Source organism: Strigops habroptila, chromosome 7 (assembly GCF_004027225.2).
Source record: "Strigops habroptila isolate Jane chromosome 7, bStrHab1.2.pri, whole genome shotgun sequence".
NCBI classification, from domain to species: Eukaryota; Metazoa; Chordata; class Aves; order Psittaciformes; family Psittacidae; genus Strigops; species Strigops habroptila.
The window spans coordinates 33845589-33862028 of NC_044283.2; the positions used below are offsets into that span (position 1 = coordinate 33845589).

General features: G+C 41.0%; 1 protein-coding gene across 4 annotated transcripts in view; it reads left to right on the forward strand.

Annotated features, from left to right (window-relative positions):
- The first annotated feature begins 1075 nt into the window (after positions 1-1075).
- Positions 1076-16440, forward strand: part of CFAP97 (cilia and flagella associated protein 97) — a 34565-nt gene continuing 19200 nt past the window's right edge. The window contains exons 1-3 of one of the 4 annotated variants that reach the window (XM_030493054.1): positions 1076-1189; positions 12731-13618; positions 13707-13778. In XM_030493054.1, the coding sequence (XP_030348914.1) occupies positions 12751-13618; positions 13707-13778 (940 nt within the window). In that variant the 5' untranslated portion in view covers positions 1076-1189; positions 12731-12750. Of the gene's footprint in view, positions 1382-12730; positions 13619-13706; positions 13779-16440 lie in introns of all 4 variants that reach the window. The other 3 variants (XM_030493052.1, XM_030493053.1, XM_030493055.1) reach the window with 3 other exon arrangements.

Genomic DNA, 16440 nt, shown 5'->3' on the forward strand with positions numbered 1-16440 from the left:
TCATGATGAACAATGGGGCCAAAGTGAAGTTGAATTTCTAGTTTTGAATGCATGGATCAGCAATCTGGAAGTCTTTCTTTTCACATAATTCTTTCCTAGTTTGTTAAAAAGTAACATTACTATTATTAAAGAAATGCCAAGGTCTGGAACCTTTCCACCCTTACACAGGACACTACCACTTCCTGCTGGCAGATCACTAGTAAGTAGTCATCATTTACCTAGTCAGTACAAAAAGTAATGAAACTCTACCTGAACGCTTCATTCATGTTTCTGCAATAACTACACTGAGATTCAAAGATGCTGAGATCAGGTTCACTCAGGGAAGAACCCTGATCCAACCCCAAAGATTTTGGTGAGATGTCCCTAGAAGCCCTCCAGATCAGTTCCAGATCAATTTCCCCCATCCATTTCCTCAGGATATGTTGCTTGGTGCTGTGGCCTGGGACTACAATCTAGGGCTATCGCCTTGACCTGAGGTGCTGTTGCCTTAATATGAGGCACCATCACCTCAAGGTGGGTGCCGTCCCCTCAACCTGGGTTGCTATCCCCTCCATGTGGGCTGCCAGCACATCAACCAGGAGTGCCTTCATCCCAACCGAGGGCACCATCACCTCAGTCTAGGGCACTGTAACCCTAACATGGAAAACCATCACCACAGCACGGGGCCTCATTGCCTCAACCTGTGATGCCATCACCTCAAAATGGAGTGCTAACACCTCAGCCTCAGGCACCATCATCTCAAGCAGGAGCCCCATCGCCTCAACCCAGGCACCATCCTTTCAACCCAGAGCCCTATCGCCTCAAGCTGGAGCCCCACCAGGTCACCTTGGGGCACTGTCACCTCAGCATGCAGTCCCATCACCTCGACCTGGAGCCCCATCACCTCAACCTAGGGTCTGTCACCTCAGCTTGGGGCGCTATCACTTCAGCATGGAGCCCCATCGCCTCAGCAAGAACCTCAGCTTTCGCCTCGGTTTCTGCGAAGCCGAGAGGGGCGGGAAGGAAACGCAGAGTCGCTACTTGAGAGGGGCAGGAAGGGGGGGCCCAGGACCTCCCCCGTCTCCGTTCCCGCCCCTCTCAGGCACCGCCTTTCCTCTCCCGACGACGCGAGGGGGCCGGCCATCTAAACGGCGGCCGCAGAGCTGTGCGCTTCCGCCTAGTCGTGCTCTTTCTCTCTCCTCCCGTGCGTGTGAGTATCCGCCCGGGCCGCCTGCGCGGTTACCACAACAAAGCCGCGGGGAGGGAGACGGCGGCTGGCGCTTGCCGGGGGCTGCCGGCCAGGCCCGGCCCGGCGCGGCCCGGCGGCGGTGCGGCCTCCGATGCTCCATTTCGGGGCTTCGCTGGTTCCTCCTCCTCCTCACGGAAGGTGTCCGGAGAGCGGGTGTGTGGCCGTTGGGGAGGGCGGGACGGGGAGATAGGCAGAGCAAACAAGATGGGAGACAAGATGGTTTGGTTTTTTTAATGTATACATATGTGTTATTTTTAGTCATTATATAATTTTTATTATTATTTTTTAACGTGCTGTCTTTCTGCTTGGGTTCCTGCCTCAGCGGCACGTATGTAGGTGTCTCTGGAGCATGTCGTGCATGCTATATTTGAAGGGCTTTGGCTGGTGTGGAGCTGCCAGAGTTTAGTCATGCTGCCGTGAAATGGGTGTTAAGCCCCCTTGAGTGCCGTGTCTGCCCTCTTTGCCTCTCGGGGCATCGGAAAAGAGTTGGGAGATTTTCCTCTGGGGCACCAGCCCTCGTTGGCTTCACAGTCGTTGGTATTGGGAGCAAGTTCCTGTGTTGTGTGCGCCGTCCCACATTTACTGGACAGTCAGGGGCGTGTGGAAGTAATGCTCGAAGAGAGTTTAGTGTTTTGGTTGGGTTTGATTAGTGGAAATTAAGTCAACGGAAATGATCGTTGTAAACGGTTTGCCTTGAGCATGTTAAACCATCGCTACAGTCGCATCTCCGCAGTTTTCTCAGGACGGCAGTGGTAACCCCCTGCCCTGCGCAGGGCTGCGTTCTGCACCAGCGGTTCCCGAGGTGGGGCTGTAGTTTGGAAAAATAACCAGCCACCGCAGCTCTTAGCCCCTGCGGATTTGTGTGGAAATCACAAAAACAGTAACTGTAAATCCTGGGTCTTTCCTGGCCGTCGTTTGTGCAACCCCTGCAGCACAACAGAGTACTGAATTCATTTGAAAGCATCTCGATGAGATGACACAACAGAAAGCAATGCATGTTAGGCTTGTGAAACTCTGTTTTTTGGGGGGGAGTTTTCATAGCATGTTAGGGAAATTGGCATTTTAAAATATAGTTCAGCATGGCTTATGACACAACATAATTTAAGGTCATGTAACCTTTATGCCTTGCTGAAGTTTTTCCCTTACAGTTGTTAAACACAATTTTTCAGAAATTTGTTTTAGTACGTTATGCAAATATTTACACTTGTTCATTCCTATATACAAAAAACATCTAGTGTTTGCTTTTGGACATGTATGTATTTAAAAACTGTGTGGTTAAAATGCCTATGCAACATTCATCGAAACAACTAAGTGGGATGGAATGAATGTAACAGAAATAGCAGTGATAAATTTTTTTGTACCCCTGCTGCTGTCTGTTATCAGGTCCTCTAGATAGAGCATAGACTGCATTGTGCACAGTTTTGCTTCTATGAAAAAATGGTGAATCTATTTTTCTTGGTTAGAAAGTGATCGCTGGAATTCTTAATAGAGTTCCACAAAGTTAAATTCTTCAGAGGAGCTATTTGAAGACTAAAATGAAGTGATGAAAATTAGTCACCGGACATTAGCTTAAGAATGGGTTTGTAAAATAATTGGCATTTTAAAACACAGTTTCCAAAAATTTGTACTTGGCTTTTGGAATTCTTCAAGCTTTTCCACAGCTTTTTCCTTTTTGGTTGTTTGCTTGGTGGTAGTGGTAGTTGGTTGGTTGGTTAGAGGTTTTTTGTAGTGCATATGTTGTTCCTTTATATTTTCTCAGCCTAGATAATCCTTGTAATGGTGTAGAATAGAGACCAGAGAAGAGAACAACTAATTTGGAGACTTCCTTTTCTTGGGACTTAAAGCTTTTATGACCTAATTGGATTTTTCATAGAATCATAAAATGGTTTGGGTTGGAAGGGACCTTAAAGATCATCTAGTTCCAGCCCGCCTGCCACCAACTAGACCAGGTTGCTCAAAGGCCCGTCCAGCCTGGCCTTGAACACTTCCGGGGATGGGGCATCCACAACTTCTCTGGGCAACCTGTTCCAGTGTCTTACCACCCTCACAGTAAAGAATTTCTTCCTAATATCTGACCTAAATCTCCCCTCTTTCAGTTTAAAGCCATTCCTCCTTGTCCTAGCCCTACATGCCCTTGTAAAAAGTCCCTCTCCAGATTTCTTGTATGCCCCCTTTAGGTACTGGAAGGCTGCTCTAAGGTCTCCCCAGAGCATTCTCTTCTCCAGGCTGATTTTTGCTTTGGTTTTGTGCTTGTCCATATTTAAAAGGGTGTTCATAGGGTCCCATGTTTCTGAATATGACTTACATGGGCTAAAAGGGCCATCAGGACTGCAGAACCTGTTGAAGCTTTGAAAGGGCAATTGGCCAATCCCTTTAGAGGGTCCACCCAGCAACACATACAGGTGATTCTCTAAGGAGTCTTCCAAAATTTGCAGGATAGGGGGCATACGGTCTCCTGTGGCATAGGTGACAGGAGCATCTACAAGCTTTCTAAAGTCTGCCCAGTTGGGTGATGTAATAATATACCTGAACCTTAAAGGTAAGAACCTGAAAGTAAGCTAGCTCCTAGGTGAGCTTAGGTATCCCCTTAAATTCATGGGAAATAGGGAGACCATTATTATGAGGGTTGTACCTTAGTGATTCCACCACAGCTGCTTTTTAAAGCCTTTTCATTCTTTGCCTCCTGATCTTACATTTAACCAAGACTGGTGATAGTAGTAGTTTAAAACATGACCTTGGCTAAGATTTCTTTCCATCCAGCAATCTCAACTGATGTTTAAGTCACAATTCAACAATGGGTATTTGTCATTCTTGAAGTGTTTCATTGTAATAACGTAGTAAACACTGGAACTCTGGGAAACGTTGAATTTAAGAGGGTCCTGCATTTCAGCATTTTATCTGCTTTTCCATACTGATATTTCTCATCTGAAGAAATGAACAAGTCATAAAAACAGAATGCAAGAGAGGGTCTCGAGAAGCCTTTTCCTCATTTGCCCCTTACATATATTCTGAGGAAACATGAATATACTTGGACTATTTCTAAGTCATATTTGTTTAAGCTCTTCTTTGTATGCTGCTTTAGTGACTGAATTTCTGTACTTCCCCCTGCTCATCTGTACCAGACCGGGCTTGTTCCTCTTACACAGAAATATATTCACCAAAAATTAAAAAGAATTTAATCTTATTTTCAGTGGCTGTGGAGAATGTGATTGTTATCTCTATGAAATTGTGTGTTTTCCAAACGGTGATAATAGGTGCCATCTTGTGGTCACAAACCTCACATCTGTTTGATCTGTGTGGAAGCACATCTGTGCAAAGTGTTGAGGGAAATGCTGATGACTAACCTGTTTATCCAGACTGGTCACTAAGCATGCTAAATCTGTAACATTAGAAGCATGAACAAACTTCTAGCTCAGTGAGGATTTCTGTTGTTGGAGACAGTTAATGTATTGTGCCACTTGGTAGGGATGGCCCCGTATGCTGGAGTATGCTGTGATTTACCTGCTGAACTCTGTCAATAGTTTGTGAAGTGGTGTACTTGATTCCTTTGCGGTCCTGCCATCTCTTTCAGGACTGGCCCAGAGGCAAATCCAGAAAATGCCAGGGTGAGTAGCATGTGAGATGGTCAGCTCGTGGATGAAAGTTTCAACGGTGTTGAATTCTTATTACGGATTTATTTTTGAGTTCTGGCTTCCCAACAGTAGCTGATGGGCATCTGTAGATTCTAAGTAATTCTGAGCCATATCTCTACTGTGTGCAATGGATGAGGCAGGAGCACAGACTGGAGACAACTGGTCTGTTATAAGGTGAGAGTAGGGGGGAAGTTACCGTAGAAGTATTGGTGAAAGACCTGTTGCTTCTGATTACTTTTGAACTGTGATGAAAGAGAGGTTTTATGCCTCTGTGTAGTTTCAAATGGGGAGTGATCAATGGTAGTTTGAGAGCTTGAAGATGTTCACAGAATGAACAGGTGCTTTCTGGGCCACCCTTGGGCTGTACTTCTTGAGACAGTTGATCAAGGTGGAAGCATTACTTGCCTGAGGCAGGGGAAGTGGTATATCCATTGTCATTTGGAAGATGGCAATACCTGACTCCCCGCAGTCTGCAGCAGCTGCTTGAATTAAACTCAGCAGATCTTAAGGAGTGCACACACAGGTAATTCTCCAGTTTTTGCACCAGGGTGATGTCACACACACCACCATCTTTACGTGGCAGGTATGCTGAAGTTTTGCTTTAGTAAGAGGGATTGTTTTCCTTTCTCTTGCATGCTATCGTTGACTGCTGTTCCAGAGTCACCCCCTTCAGTTGGGGATAGCCTGGTTGGATGCATGTTGCCTGATACTTAAATCTTGATATTGGGCAGAAATACTCTCCATAGATATGCACCAGTACAGCAGGAGCAAGAAAATTCAACTTCCTTTTACCTTGCTCTTTGCCCTCAATACCTGGCATTAGAGTCCGTCCTTTCCTGGGCTTTTCATACCTGTATACAAATAATTTTGCTGCTAGGAACTGTTCATTGTTTGTCTGTGTTATCAAAAGACTGTGGCTATGGGTCACTTTTGGCAAGGGTCAGTGCCAGTGACCTTTTTCCCTCAAGTATCTTAGTGCTTGTTGAGGTGCCTAGAGGTGGGACTCTTCCAAGTAGTTAGAAACAGTGTATGGCAGTAGGCCCATGAGACTTTGATGTGGGTGGTGTTACTTATGCTTGTAGAGATGGAGGTCTTTATGAAGGAAATCCTTCCAGAAACTCCTGATACTTTTCTCAAACTACATACGATTCATTGTCTGTATTTTTTGTTTTGGTTGTCATCTGCTTCTGTTCCCTCTGGGTTTGGAGTTTTCCAAAGTAGGGGGGTGGCACTTTTGCTCAGTAGGAACCACTCTTTTTTTCCTTCTTTTTCCTTCCCCTCTCCCTTGTACATTAACTTGAAAGCCTTTGCCCCACAGTCATCTAGGGCTCTCTAGTAGTCACGTGCTTTCATTTGCTCTAACAGATGATGGCCATTGACTCTTCTCCAGGACTTTTTTGTGCCCATTTACTGAACTGAATCATTGTTTGAAATAGCCAGGAGATTCAGGGCTTTCTGTTGGAGTCCTTTTAAAAGGACTCCAAAGTACTTGCGAGCATCTCCAGTAATCCATCCTCTGTTTGAAGACAGAACTGCTGTTCTGCTGTCATATGTTTGGGAGTTGCTAAACTATATCTTAAAATACACAGGGAAAAATCTTTTCCTTTGTGTCTAGCAGAGAGAACCAGGGAGAAAACAAACAAACAAAATGGGGACGTGGGGAGGAACAAACAAAACAAAACACAACAGAGGAAAAAGGGGAGCAGTGGCTGGGTATGTTGACCCCCTAGATCTGGAGTAGCAGGTCTTCCCTCTTTCCTCTTCTCTAGCTATGAGAGACAAAAATTGGTGAAATCATAGAGAGCCAGCTAAGAATCAGCTGGATAAGTGGTTTCAGGTGCACTAGAAACAATGGTAGTTCTGATCTGAGCTTGAATTGGGTCCTGTCAGATCTGGTCTGTGAGGGGCAGATGGTGGTTCCACGGCTGGTTCAGATTACTCAGTTCAGGTGGAAATCTACTGCCTCATGAGCCAACGGCAAGAAATTTGGCATGAATCAGGGGTAAATACTTATATGTAGGTTGTAATCTGAGCAAAGGGATTCACCCCCATGTAGTTATGTTCAGGTGAGTATCAGCAGCAACATGGTTACGTGTCACTGGACAGAGTCAGATTTTTCTTGGAGGTGCACCGTGAAAGGTTAGGAGCTAATAGTTGCAAGCTATGACATGGGGAATTCTGATCAGAGAAAAAAAAAAGTCACAGTAAGGGTTGGTAAGCACTGGAGCAGATGCCCACATAAGACATGAAGTGCTCATACTTGGAATTTTTGCAAACTTTGCTGGACGAGGTCCTGAGCAAAACTTGATCCAACTTCGAAGCTGACCCAGCTTTGAGCAGTGGACTGGACTGGATCATGTCCAGAGGATCCCTTCCAACCTAAATTTTTCTAGGATTCTAATTCCAGCCTCTGTCTGCTTTGTGGTGTTTTGCAGAATAACTTGCCTATGCCTCAACCAGCCCTTCATCTTGGGGTGTAAGAACAGGTCCAGTGCAGGATGTATAACTGTGTGGAGGAACAGAGCTTGGATAGATTTGTAGTGTTAGAGTTTATTCTGAGCTGGGGTTGAGGCCTTGTGTTTTGTAGACTGGTTATGAACCAGTCATGGTTTGGATTGAGGAAACTGGTAGCCAAGTTTGGAGAGCATGTGGTATACAGAACAGCTATGGCAGGTATTGTGCTCTGAGCTTGGAAAACCAGCGTATCTACTAAACAGGCTGGGTTTTTTCATTCATTGTGGTTTCCCTCAAGGGAAATAGTTTCTTGAGAAGCGTATTTCCTCCTTTGCATGCTTTGTTGTTTGTTTCTAGCAAAAATGAAAATTGCAATTAAAAAGGAAGTAGGTAGGGCTGGACATGTGTGTTTTGTCACATGGTTGGCAGCAGCTGCACTAGGTGATCTTTACCACTAGTTGATTGTATCTGAGAATACCTAAGTTTTGGGTTAGTCTGTTTTACAGGTTTGAAGACTTACATTTCCTTGTGTTTCCTCTCCTTTAAACTAAACAAACCCTTAGAAGCTGGACTTTTCTAACTGTCTTAAAATTGTTATTGTTGTCTTCTAGACGTTTTGTGATGTGCTGCTTTTTTGTTTTGTTTGTGGGGTTTTTTTTTGTTTTAAGCCTCAGCCAAAAAATGAGGAAGGGAGGAAGAAAAGAGGTGGGTGGGGTTTGAACTAGTGTGTTTTTACACAGTAACTTGTTTAATAATTGATGTTTTTGAAAATGTTAGTCAGATGGTATGGTTAGCATTTTACCCTTTCCCAAGTTCACCATGCAAAGAGGTGATTTGGAAGTCAGCAGGATTAAGGAGGCAGGACAGGGGCAATAAGAAGTAAATAGAGTCAGAGGATTTTGGAGTGTCCTAAAGATCATGTGCTACCAATAATGTAAATATTTTAATTAAAACACTTTAACTTCCAGCCCCTCAGCTCTCAAACACTTGTTTTTGCTCTCTGAGATCAGCAGAGTGAGTTCCTGCTCCAAAGAGGTGGAAGTTTCCAGCTGAAAGGAGAGGTGCCATCTGTGGGAGAGCTATTGTGTGGGCTGGGGGAAGATTGCGTGTGTGCTTACTTCTTCCAGGATCAATTATACTTACAAAGCAAAATGAATTAATAACCCTAAACCAGAAGGTGCCTTTTTGGAGCTGAATAGAACATTATTGCTGCTTCTGGTACTTCACATATGTTTGTTAATACACCCTGCGATTGTCTGTTCCTTTCTGTTGCAGGAAACGTTGTTGACTCATCTTGCGTGTATTACAGCTGTGCTGTATTATGGCCTTTGTGGTGATGCACAGTGCGCACACAATAACATCAGAAATTTCAGCCAATAGCAGACGTAAGGGGCTTGTTTTTCGCTTTTATTAAATACCAGAATCTTAAGATATCCTAAAAGCACTTAGGGCCTTCAGAGAGCATACAGCATACAAACTCAGAGTGTAGTGCTCTGCGTGCTAGAAATTTGTCTGTTACCAGGGAGGGGAAAACCCCCAACTTTCCTCTCTATGAACCATCCTCTTCCGCAATTGTACTTTAAAGAAATTTGATCACTGCTTGTACTTTAATGTTGATTTTTTTTCTTGTTTTCTTTTTATTTTATTTTTCTGTGATTTATTTCAGTATTCTGATGCATGTATTTCAGATGGTCAGCATTTGAAAAACTGAAAGATTGATTGGATAATGTTAAGGTTTAACCAAGGTTAAAACACCTTGAACCTTATGTATTTTGTGTTAGTTTCTAACATTCAGAAAATCGTATCAAAAGGCAGTTTATGTTCAAACACAAAACCACACCTAAATCTGCATCCTCACTATATCACTTTCTATGTACTGTTCTACTTTTGAGATACTTTATATTGCAGCCATGCTTGAAGGCCTCCTGTTAGGCATTACCTACACAAATATTCCAAATGCCCTGACATCCAGACTGCATGTTCTCCTTGACTGCTTGGCCATTGGTTTTTGATCTTAAATGGATCAAGCTTGGTGTTTACAGGTGAAGGGATTAAAAAGTGTTATAAACTAGGAGGAATTGCACCGAAGAAAAGACAAAAGATGAAGAGGTATGCTTGGCTGGGACTATTGGTGGATGTTACAAGAAATAAGGGGTGAGAGGTAGAGAATTACATGGGAAGAAGAAATACTACAGTAGTAAAAGATCTGACGAATAATTAATGGCCAGCCTGCTCATTTGAGTTGATCATATTTGTGTTAGAGGGTTTCATGGCTAAAGCCACAGAAAGCATACACTTTTTGTAAATCAGTACAATGGTCATTAGCATTAGCAGTCAATGATAAGTATTTGACAGTTTTCTTGGGATTTCAGAACATCACTTGTTGATTCTGTATTTTAACAGTTCATAATGTAGCAGAACTGTGTACTTCTCCCAGGAATAAAGTTTTACGCTCTGCCCTGTATATAAAGGTGGAGTGAGAGCGTATGTGTGCATGCACAGCCAATTTATTAATTTAGGCAAGGTTGATCAGCAAAATTGCTGCTGCTGCCTGGCAAATTCCAGCTCCCTTAAAGATGTTCTAGATGCATGATGGGAATAGGAACCAACAATGCCATCTCTTCATCTATTTCCTCTTGTTTGTTTTTAATAGAAACTACAAAATTAATTAATATTTAGTTTGTGAATGATTAAGAGTGTCAGTGAGAGATACTGACCAACACAGCATGTCTGTTTTCCGTTAAGATGAAGGCTAAAGTCATTAGGTGGTTGTGCCAGAAAAGTGGAGGGAGCATTTGGCGATGACTGGTGTTACAACTGCTGCTCCTTGGGCAGTCCGACTGCTAAACTTCAGTTGTCCTGTAACAGTGGTTGCTGTCTGTGAATCAGTTACGGCTCAGTCTTTATGGAAAACAGCCCACTGGCAGGTAAGCTATTCTTGAGTCATGCAGAGTAGGAAAATGTGTGCTCTTTGGGTGGTGCTAAAGGTAGAAAGGAATGTACAGGCTACCTATAATCACTTTTTGCCACCTCTACGCTGCTCTTTTCCATTGTCTTGAGTTAAATCCAATCCTCACTTAAGAGATTGTGCTCAGAAGAGAGACATCTGAGAAGTCGTGGTATGAAAGCATATTCTAGCCAATGAGCTACTGTTAGTTCAGTCTCCTTTGCAGGAGTAGCATTACATACACACATCCATGTATTTTTAGTTTATTACACTCAACAAAACTTTATATTTCAAGCTGGTCTAATTGATCTGCATCCACATGCAAACCTGGTTTTTGCCTTATCCCCTTATGCTTTTAGATGTACAACAGTGCTAAGAGTATATGAAATGCTTGTGATAAGTGAAACACAGCACATGCCCACTTTTACCAATCTGTCTGAAGCTACAAATTGATGAGATGTTGGTGCCTTGAGTAATAAAAACCTTGCATCGTGGAGAAGAAAGGGGATTGTTTTAGTTTAACACTGTACTTCCTGTATTAATTTTCTTCATAGAATGGACTTTGCCTCACTTGTACTTGCTAAATAAGTAATTTGTGGTCTGTAGTGTAAAAGTAATGCCAAAAAATTCTGCTTTGTTCTCTTCTAGTTTAGGTTACGTGAGGTAGAGAATTAAATGTAAATAATATCTTATTCTTCTGATGTTTGTGCATGTTTTGCTGTATTAAAATGTGTAATCCTTTTAGGAAGCTGCTCTAGCCAGGAATTCACATGACAGTTGAGCGTTACAGACCATGCAAGCTGCCTGAAGCCAGAGATCACGAGAAGTGACTTGAACATGAAAAATTTCCAAATTCCATGTAGCATTTCAAACCAAGAGTTCCCAGGTGGTTTACTCCTTTGTTCTGTTGCTTTTGGAGGAGATAGGTGCTTTAAAGAGTTTCTCTGTGGTACTAACGTTGACTTCTGCTTCTATTGTTTAATAGCATTTTCAGCTTTATACAGCATCTAACCTTACGAAGTCTCTCAAGTTCTTTGGCTTTGCGAATCTTAAAACTACAGGAGATTCCACGCCTTCTGCTTTTAACTTTGATGTTGTGCTTTTTGTATGTGGGGTGCATATTTCAAATTCCTCTAAAATCGAGTATTATTTGAGAAATGACAAGATAACTGAGTGACATAAAGCTTTAAAAATCCTGTATTTTGAAGTAATCTTAGCTGGAAGCTTTCTTGGGAATATGCTTGCAGTTTCAAAGCAAGTTTAGGAGTTCCTTTTTCACCTTTGTTTGCCATGGCAACAAACTATGTAGTTGAAGGAAGACCATCCATCTTGTAAAATTTTCTGGTTCTCCTGCCTTGACTAGTTGCTTCCACTGTCTCTAATTTTGGTTTCCTTGGCTCTAAACGTTACGAATGTTAAGAATGTTACGTATTTATTGATTGCAGCTTACAGGGAAGGTTCATATAAAATCTGTCGTAAATAGTAGGAGAGAAGTGTTGCTGGCTAGATGGGAACAGTAATCTTTGGTACTGGCTAATTTTGTTTGGTTGTGGGTGTTTGGGTTTTGGTTTTTGTTTTTTTTTTTTTTTTTAAACTTTGTGTATATCCAACTAATGAGCAGAAACTTTCATATCCCCGTGCAGTATGAATAGGATCTAACACCATATATTTCTGCAAGAACTATGACACAGTAGGAGCAGATTTGTAGAGCGGAACGGTTAGCACTAAGGACCTGGTACCTACACTGCATGTGTTTGGGCTAGCCATATTCTGGTCCCATGGACTGAATGGTGACCGCTGGTTTAAGTGCGCTAGTTTTGTGCCTGGAGCACAAGTTTCAGTTTCATCTGAAAGAATCAAGTTTGCTCACTGTACTATGCAGCATGAGTTACGTCAGGAAAAGCAGGCTCTCCTGATGCGAGATAAAACAGTAACACTGACACACCCTACCTGTATTGGAATTTCACCTACAGAGCCATGGATTTTTTTATGTAAATTGGAATTGCTCCTAGTTTCAGTGCTGAAAGCCTGCAGGTTGAATGGTTGTGTCAGCCATGATGATGACCACCACATATAAACGAGGTTGTTAATATAAAATATAGACTAATGGTAGCTTAGTAGTGGCTCTGGCTTAAAGGGGCAAAATAAGACACTTCAATTGCTTGTTTGTAATAGTTGAGACTCTTTCGCTACTAACAGCATTTACTAATTTCCTTACAAATAAAAGTTTTGAAATTGTGATGGTTCTTGTTGGCTTTAAGTGAAGCTTTTTGGTCAAACATGTGAGCTGTGTAAAATAAGGTGGCACTAAATTTCTTTACAGAACTCACTACAGAGTTGTCCCTAGCAACATAATGATTAATTGCAGAATTATAGAGCTAAAAAAGTGAAGAACAAAAGTATTACCCTAACAGTGTATTTGGATCTGGTTTTGTGCTAACCTTTGAAAACCTTTTCTGATTGTTGCAGGTGACACTTCCTGATTCAGCATGGACCGGTTTGAAGATCTATCAGATGAAGTGGATCATGCTTTCTTTGACAGCGATTTTGAGGAAGAGAAAAAGAAAGCTGAAGAAAATGGTGAATGCATAGAGAAGGAAAGCATGATGACAGCTCTTACAGACCCCAGCTTGGTTTCTATTTCAAAGGATACAAAGTGTAATGAGGAGGAAAGTGAAGAAAAGCAGAAAGATTTTCAGAAGGATCAGTCCCTAGAAAATAGCACAGGTTGTCTTGAAGATGCTTCATTTTTGTCACTTTCTCTAGTTGCAGAGAACGCAGGTGCATCTGGAATGACATCTGCATCAAGTAGTGGAATACTAGAGAATGTTCCTGCTGGAATCCCCAAGATAGTTAAAGAAGGTGAAGAAGATTATTATACAGATGAAGAAGATAGTAGTGATGATGACAAAAACCAGAAGGTTAGACCAAAGTCAGCTAAGCAGTCAAACAACATAAAAAAGGCTAGCAAAAAATATACTAATATCAGCTTCTCCTCCTCTTCCTCCTCTTCCTCCTCCTCCTCATCTTCCTCTTCCTCATCCTCAAGCTCAGATTCAGATGGTTCTGATACAGATTCTGATAGCTGTTTATCAGATTCATCTCATTCTTCCTCAAAGAGGAATGCTTGTAGAAATGCTCTTCTGTCTCCAAAACAAAAATCAGAGTCAGCAATGAAATTACTAGAAGAAAAACCAAAGCTCGTTGACTACTTGGAGGAGTCTGAAGACACAGTGACTGATGTAACACCTCTGTCCACTCCAGACATCAGTCCCATCCAGTCTTTTGAACTTGCAGCATCAAATGATAAGAAACTTAAAGTAAAAAGACAGGAAAATGTGAACCAAGAATTACATGGTAATTTTGGAGAATTTAAGTACAGCACAAAATTTTTAAGCCTCTGTGGCTGGGAAATCCAATCTTATACCTGTATTTTTTTCATTAGATTCCGAGTTTGATCGCAGATGTAGTCAGAAAGTCTTGCATGATGCCATGGACCTGAATCAGCTTTTGAAAGGTGACTTTAAAATTTTCTTTGTAAAAAGTATGGTGTCTGTACATTGTTGAGAACAATTGAGTTCTAATAGAGGCAAATGAGGTTTTGATGTGCCACATGTATTTTGAAACTGGTTTGTGATTAAGCTGTGTTGATCCAATTCTTTGAAATCTTACATATGTAGGCAGTATTGATTCTACAGAGGAAAGAATGAGCATGTGTATGAGCATGTGCTGTTATGCATAGACCTAGAAGTAAGATATACAGATGGGCTGAATCTCTAAATAAGATCTGATATATTAACAAATTTTATGATAAACCAGCATATGCATTTTGAGAAATCAAGATTTACTGGACTATGCCACAGTTTACTATATAAATTAAAAAAACAACCTTTCTGATAAAATGCTGGGTTATTAACCTTCAAAATTGAAAGGCAGTTTAAAACTACACTGCGTGATAAATAGCATTCATTTATTTAAACTTCTTTAAATATCTTGGTACTTTTTTGATAATTAAATTGAATTATTTGAGATTCTTTTTCTGAACTAAGTATCTGCTCTCTAAAATACCATGAAGTTGAGTAAAGATATTTTAAAGAGGAAAAATAACAGATAATCTTTAGTAAAACTCAGGTGGTCGCTTCTTGCCAATAGATTAAATAAATCTTAATAATGAAGTCTGAGAGAGAGAAGTTGGAATCTCTTTCACTGCATTCATTATGGGATGACAATGCACTGGATGATCTTATGTGTGTATTTTAAGGTCTACACAGTGCTTTTGCACTTTTTTTCATGCCCCAGAGTTTTCAGTAGTGAAATGTATAGAATAAGAGAGGCTTGGATCAGGAAATCTGCTGATCTCAGGTGAGGAAAGCTTCTCACAGTTTAAGTCTGGTACATTTCAACGCAAGTTTGCTGTATTGCTGAAGGTCATGGCACACTAAAAGTTTATAAAAATATATTGTATGCATCATTTAACCTATGAGTAGAAATGGGGAATTTACTTGTATGGTAAGAAAACCTTACTTCTGCTGGTATGGAAAGAAAACCTTACTTCTGCTGGTAAGAACAGCAGAGATAGCCATCGAGAAAGGTAGAGCTGATTCTCATCTCTTGACAGTCCGTGTACTACAAAAGGCTCTAACCACTTGTCAAAACATAATGTTAGTTAGTTAGAGTTGTTGCTAGGCAATTGAAATTATGATGTCTTACATCTTTATTTGTTCCCTGATACCAAGCAGCTATTTAATAACTAGTGATTATGGAAGGATTCATTTCATCCCTAAAACAAATGGGTATTATAGCTCAGAGTATTCTCAGAGATGAATCTCTACCGGGGGGGTGGTGGTGGTTTTTTCCTAAAGCGGGGGGGGCTGGGGGTGGGGAGGGGTAAAGATTGAGTAATGAACTAGAATTCATATAGTCTGGCAGTTAATGTTCCTGATTAGCATGCATATTACTCCCAAGTGCCTGTCTAAGTTGGCAAGCACAACATAGCTTAATTACTTCGTGTATTTTGAAGTTTAAATGAGGCAGGATTATTAATGGTGGAAAGTAACTAGTCTGGGAAAATAGGAGCTAATATTATTCTGAGTTATTGCTTCCAGGTTTTTCCATACTCATTAAAAAAAAATATATAAAATGCAAATCGTTCCCCACCCCTCCCAGTCTGCATTAAATGTTCCTCAGAACTGCATAGGCATAAGTAATGCTTTGAGTGAAAACAGTATAAGCTGAGACTTGAGTTCATGAGAGAGTATTTAAATGATCATTAGTATGTCTCAAATTTGGTTTTAAAGTATAATATTCTTCCAGTAATCTGTACTGATGGAACATTTCATTTAAAGTTTTTTGTCAAATGTGCTTGTCATATAGCTGGGCCTAAGCAGTTACAGCAGTTATGTGAGGTTAATTTCCCAACGCCTCCAGAAACCTGTAGAATTTCAGTGTGATCTGTAAGTGCATTGTTTCTAGGGGGCAGTTTATACAATTCTGTGCACTGGTAATGTGAACATTTGTGAAGACTAGAATCTCGTGTATTAAAAAGAATCACAAGAATAAAGAAAGGGAAGAAATCTGTTAAAAGCACATGGTATTCAAAGAACAAGTTTTGGACTAGGACAAGAGGCTGGTTATTACATAGCAAGGTAGTTTATGTTTTTTGAAATAGAATTAATTTGAAGCATTTAGAAAAAATGTTGCAGTATTATATACCTTTGATACATATTTGTGCTCATATTGCAAACTATTAATTTTTACAAACCTTTTAAAAAGTATTTAGATTTTAAAAATATCACATCTTTACAACTCCTAAAGCTATGCTTGTTCTTGATAGAAGCCAAATTTTAAGTTATGCTATGCTGAATGATTTTAAATCTCACAAATAACACAATTTTAGTTGGAAATCTCATAGTCTCTGTGCTGTATAGTGCACTTTGAATGCTTTTTAGGTGGGTATTGCTGTGCAGCTTTAGCACTGATTTTAGAAATATTCTAAATATTGACCAAACCAGAATATTGGTTGAGACCAGAAGTCTGAACAAGAGATTAAAAAAGATACGTGGTAACACTTGGTTACTACATCAGTAACAGCATATGTAAAATGACAACTTTCAGAAGTGAGCGTTACCAGGTCTGTAACTTGCAGTGCAGCCTGTCTGCCCGATGGAAAAGAACTGAAC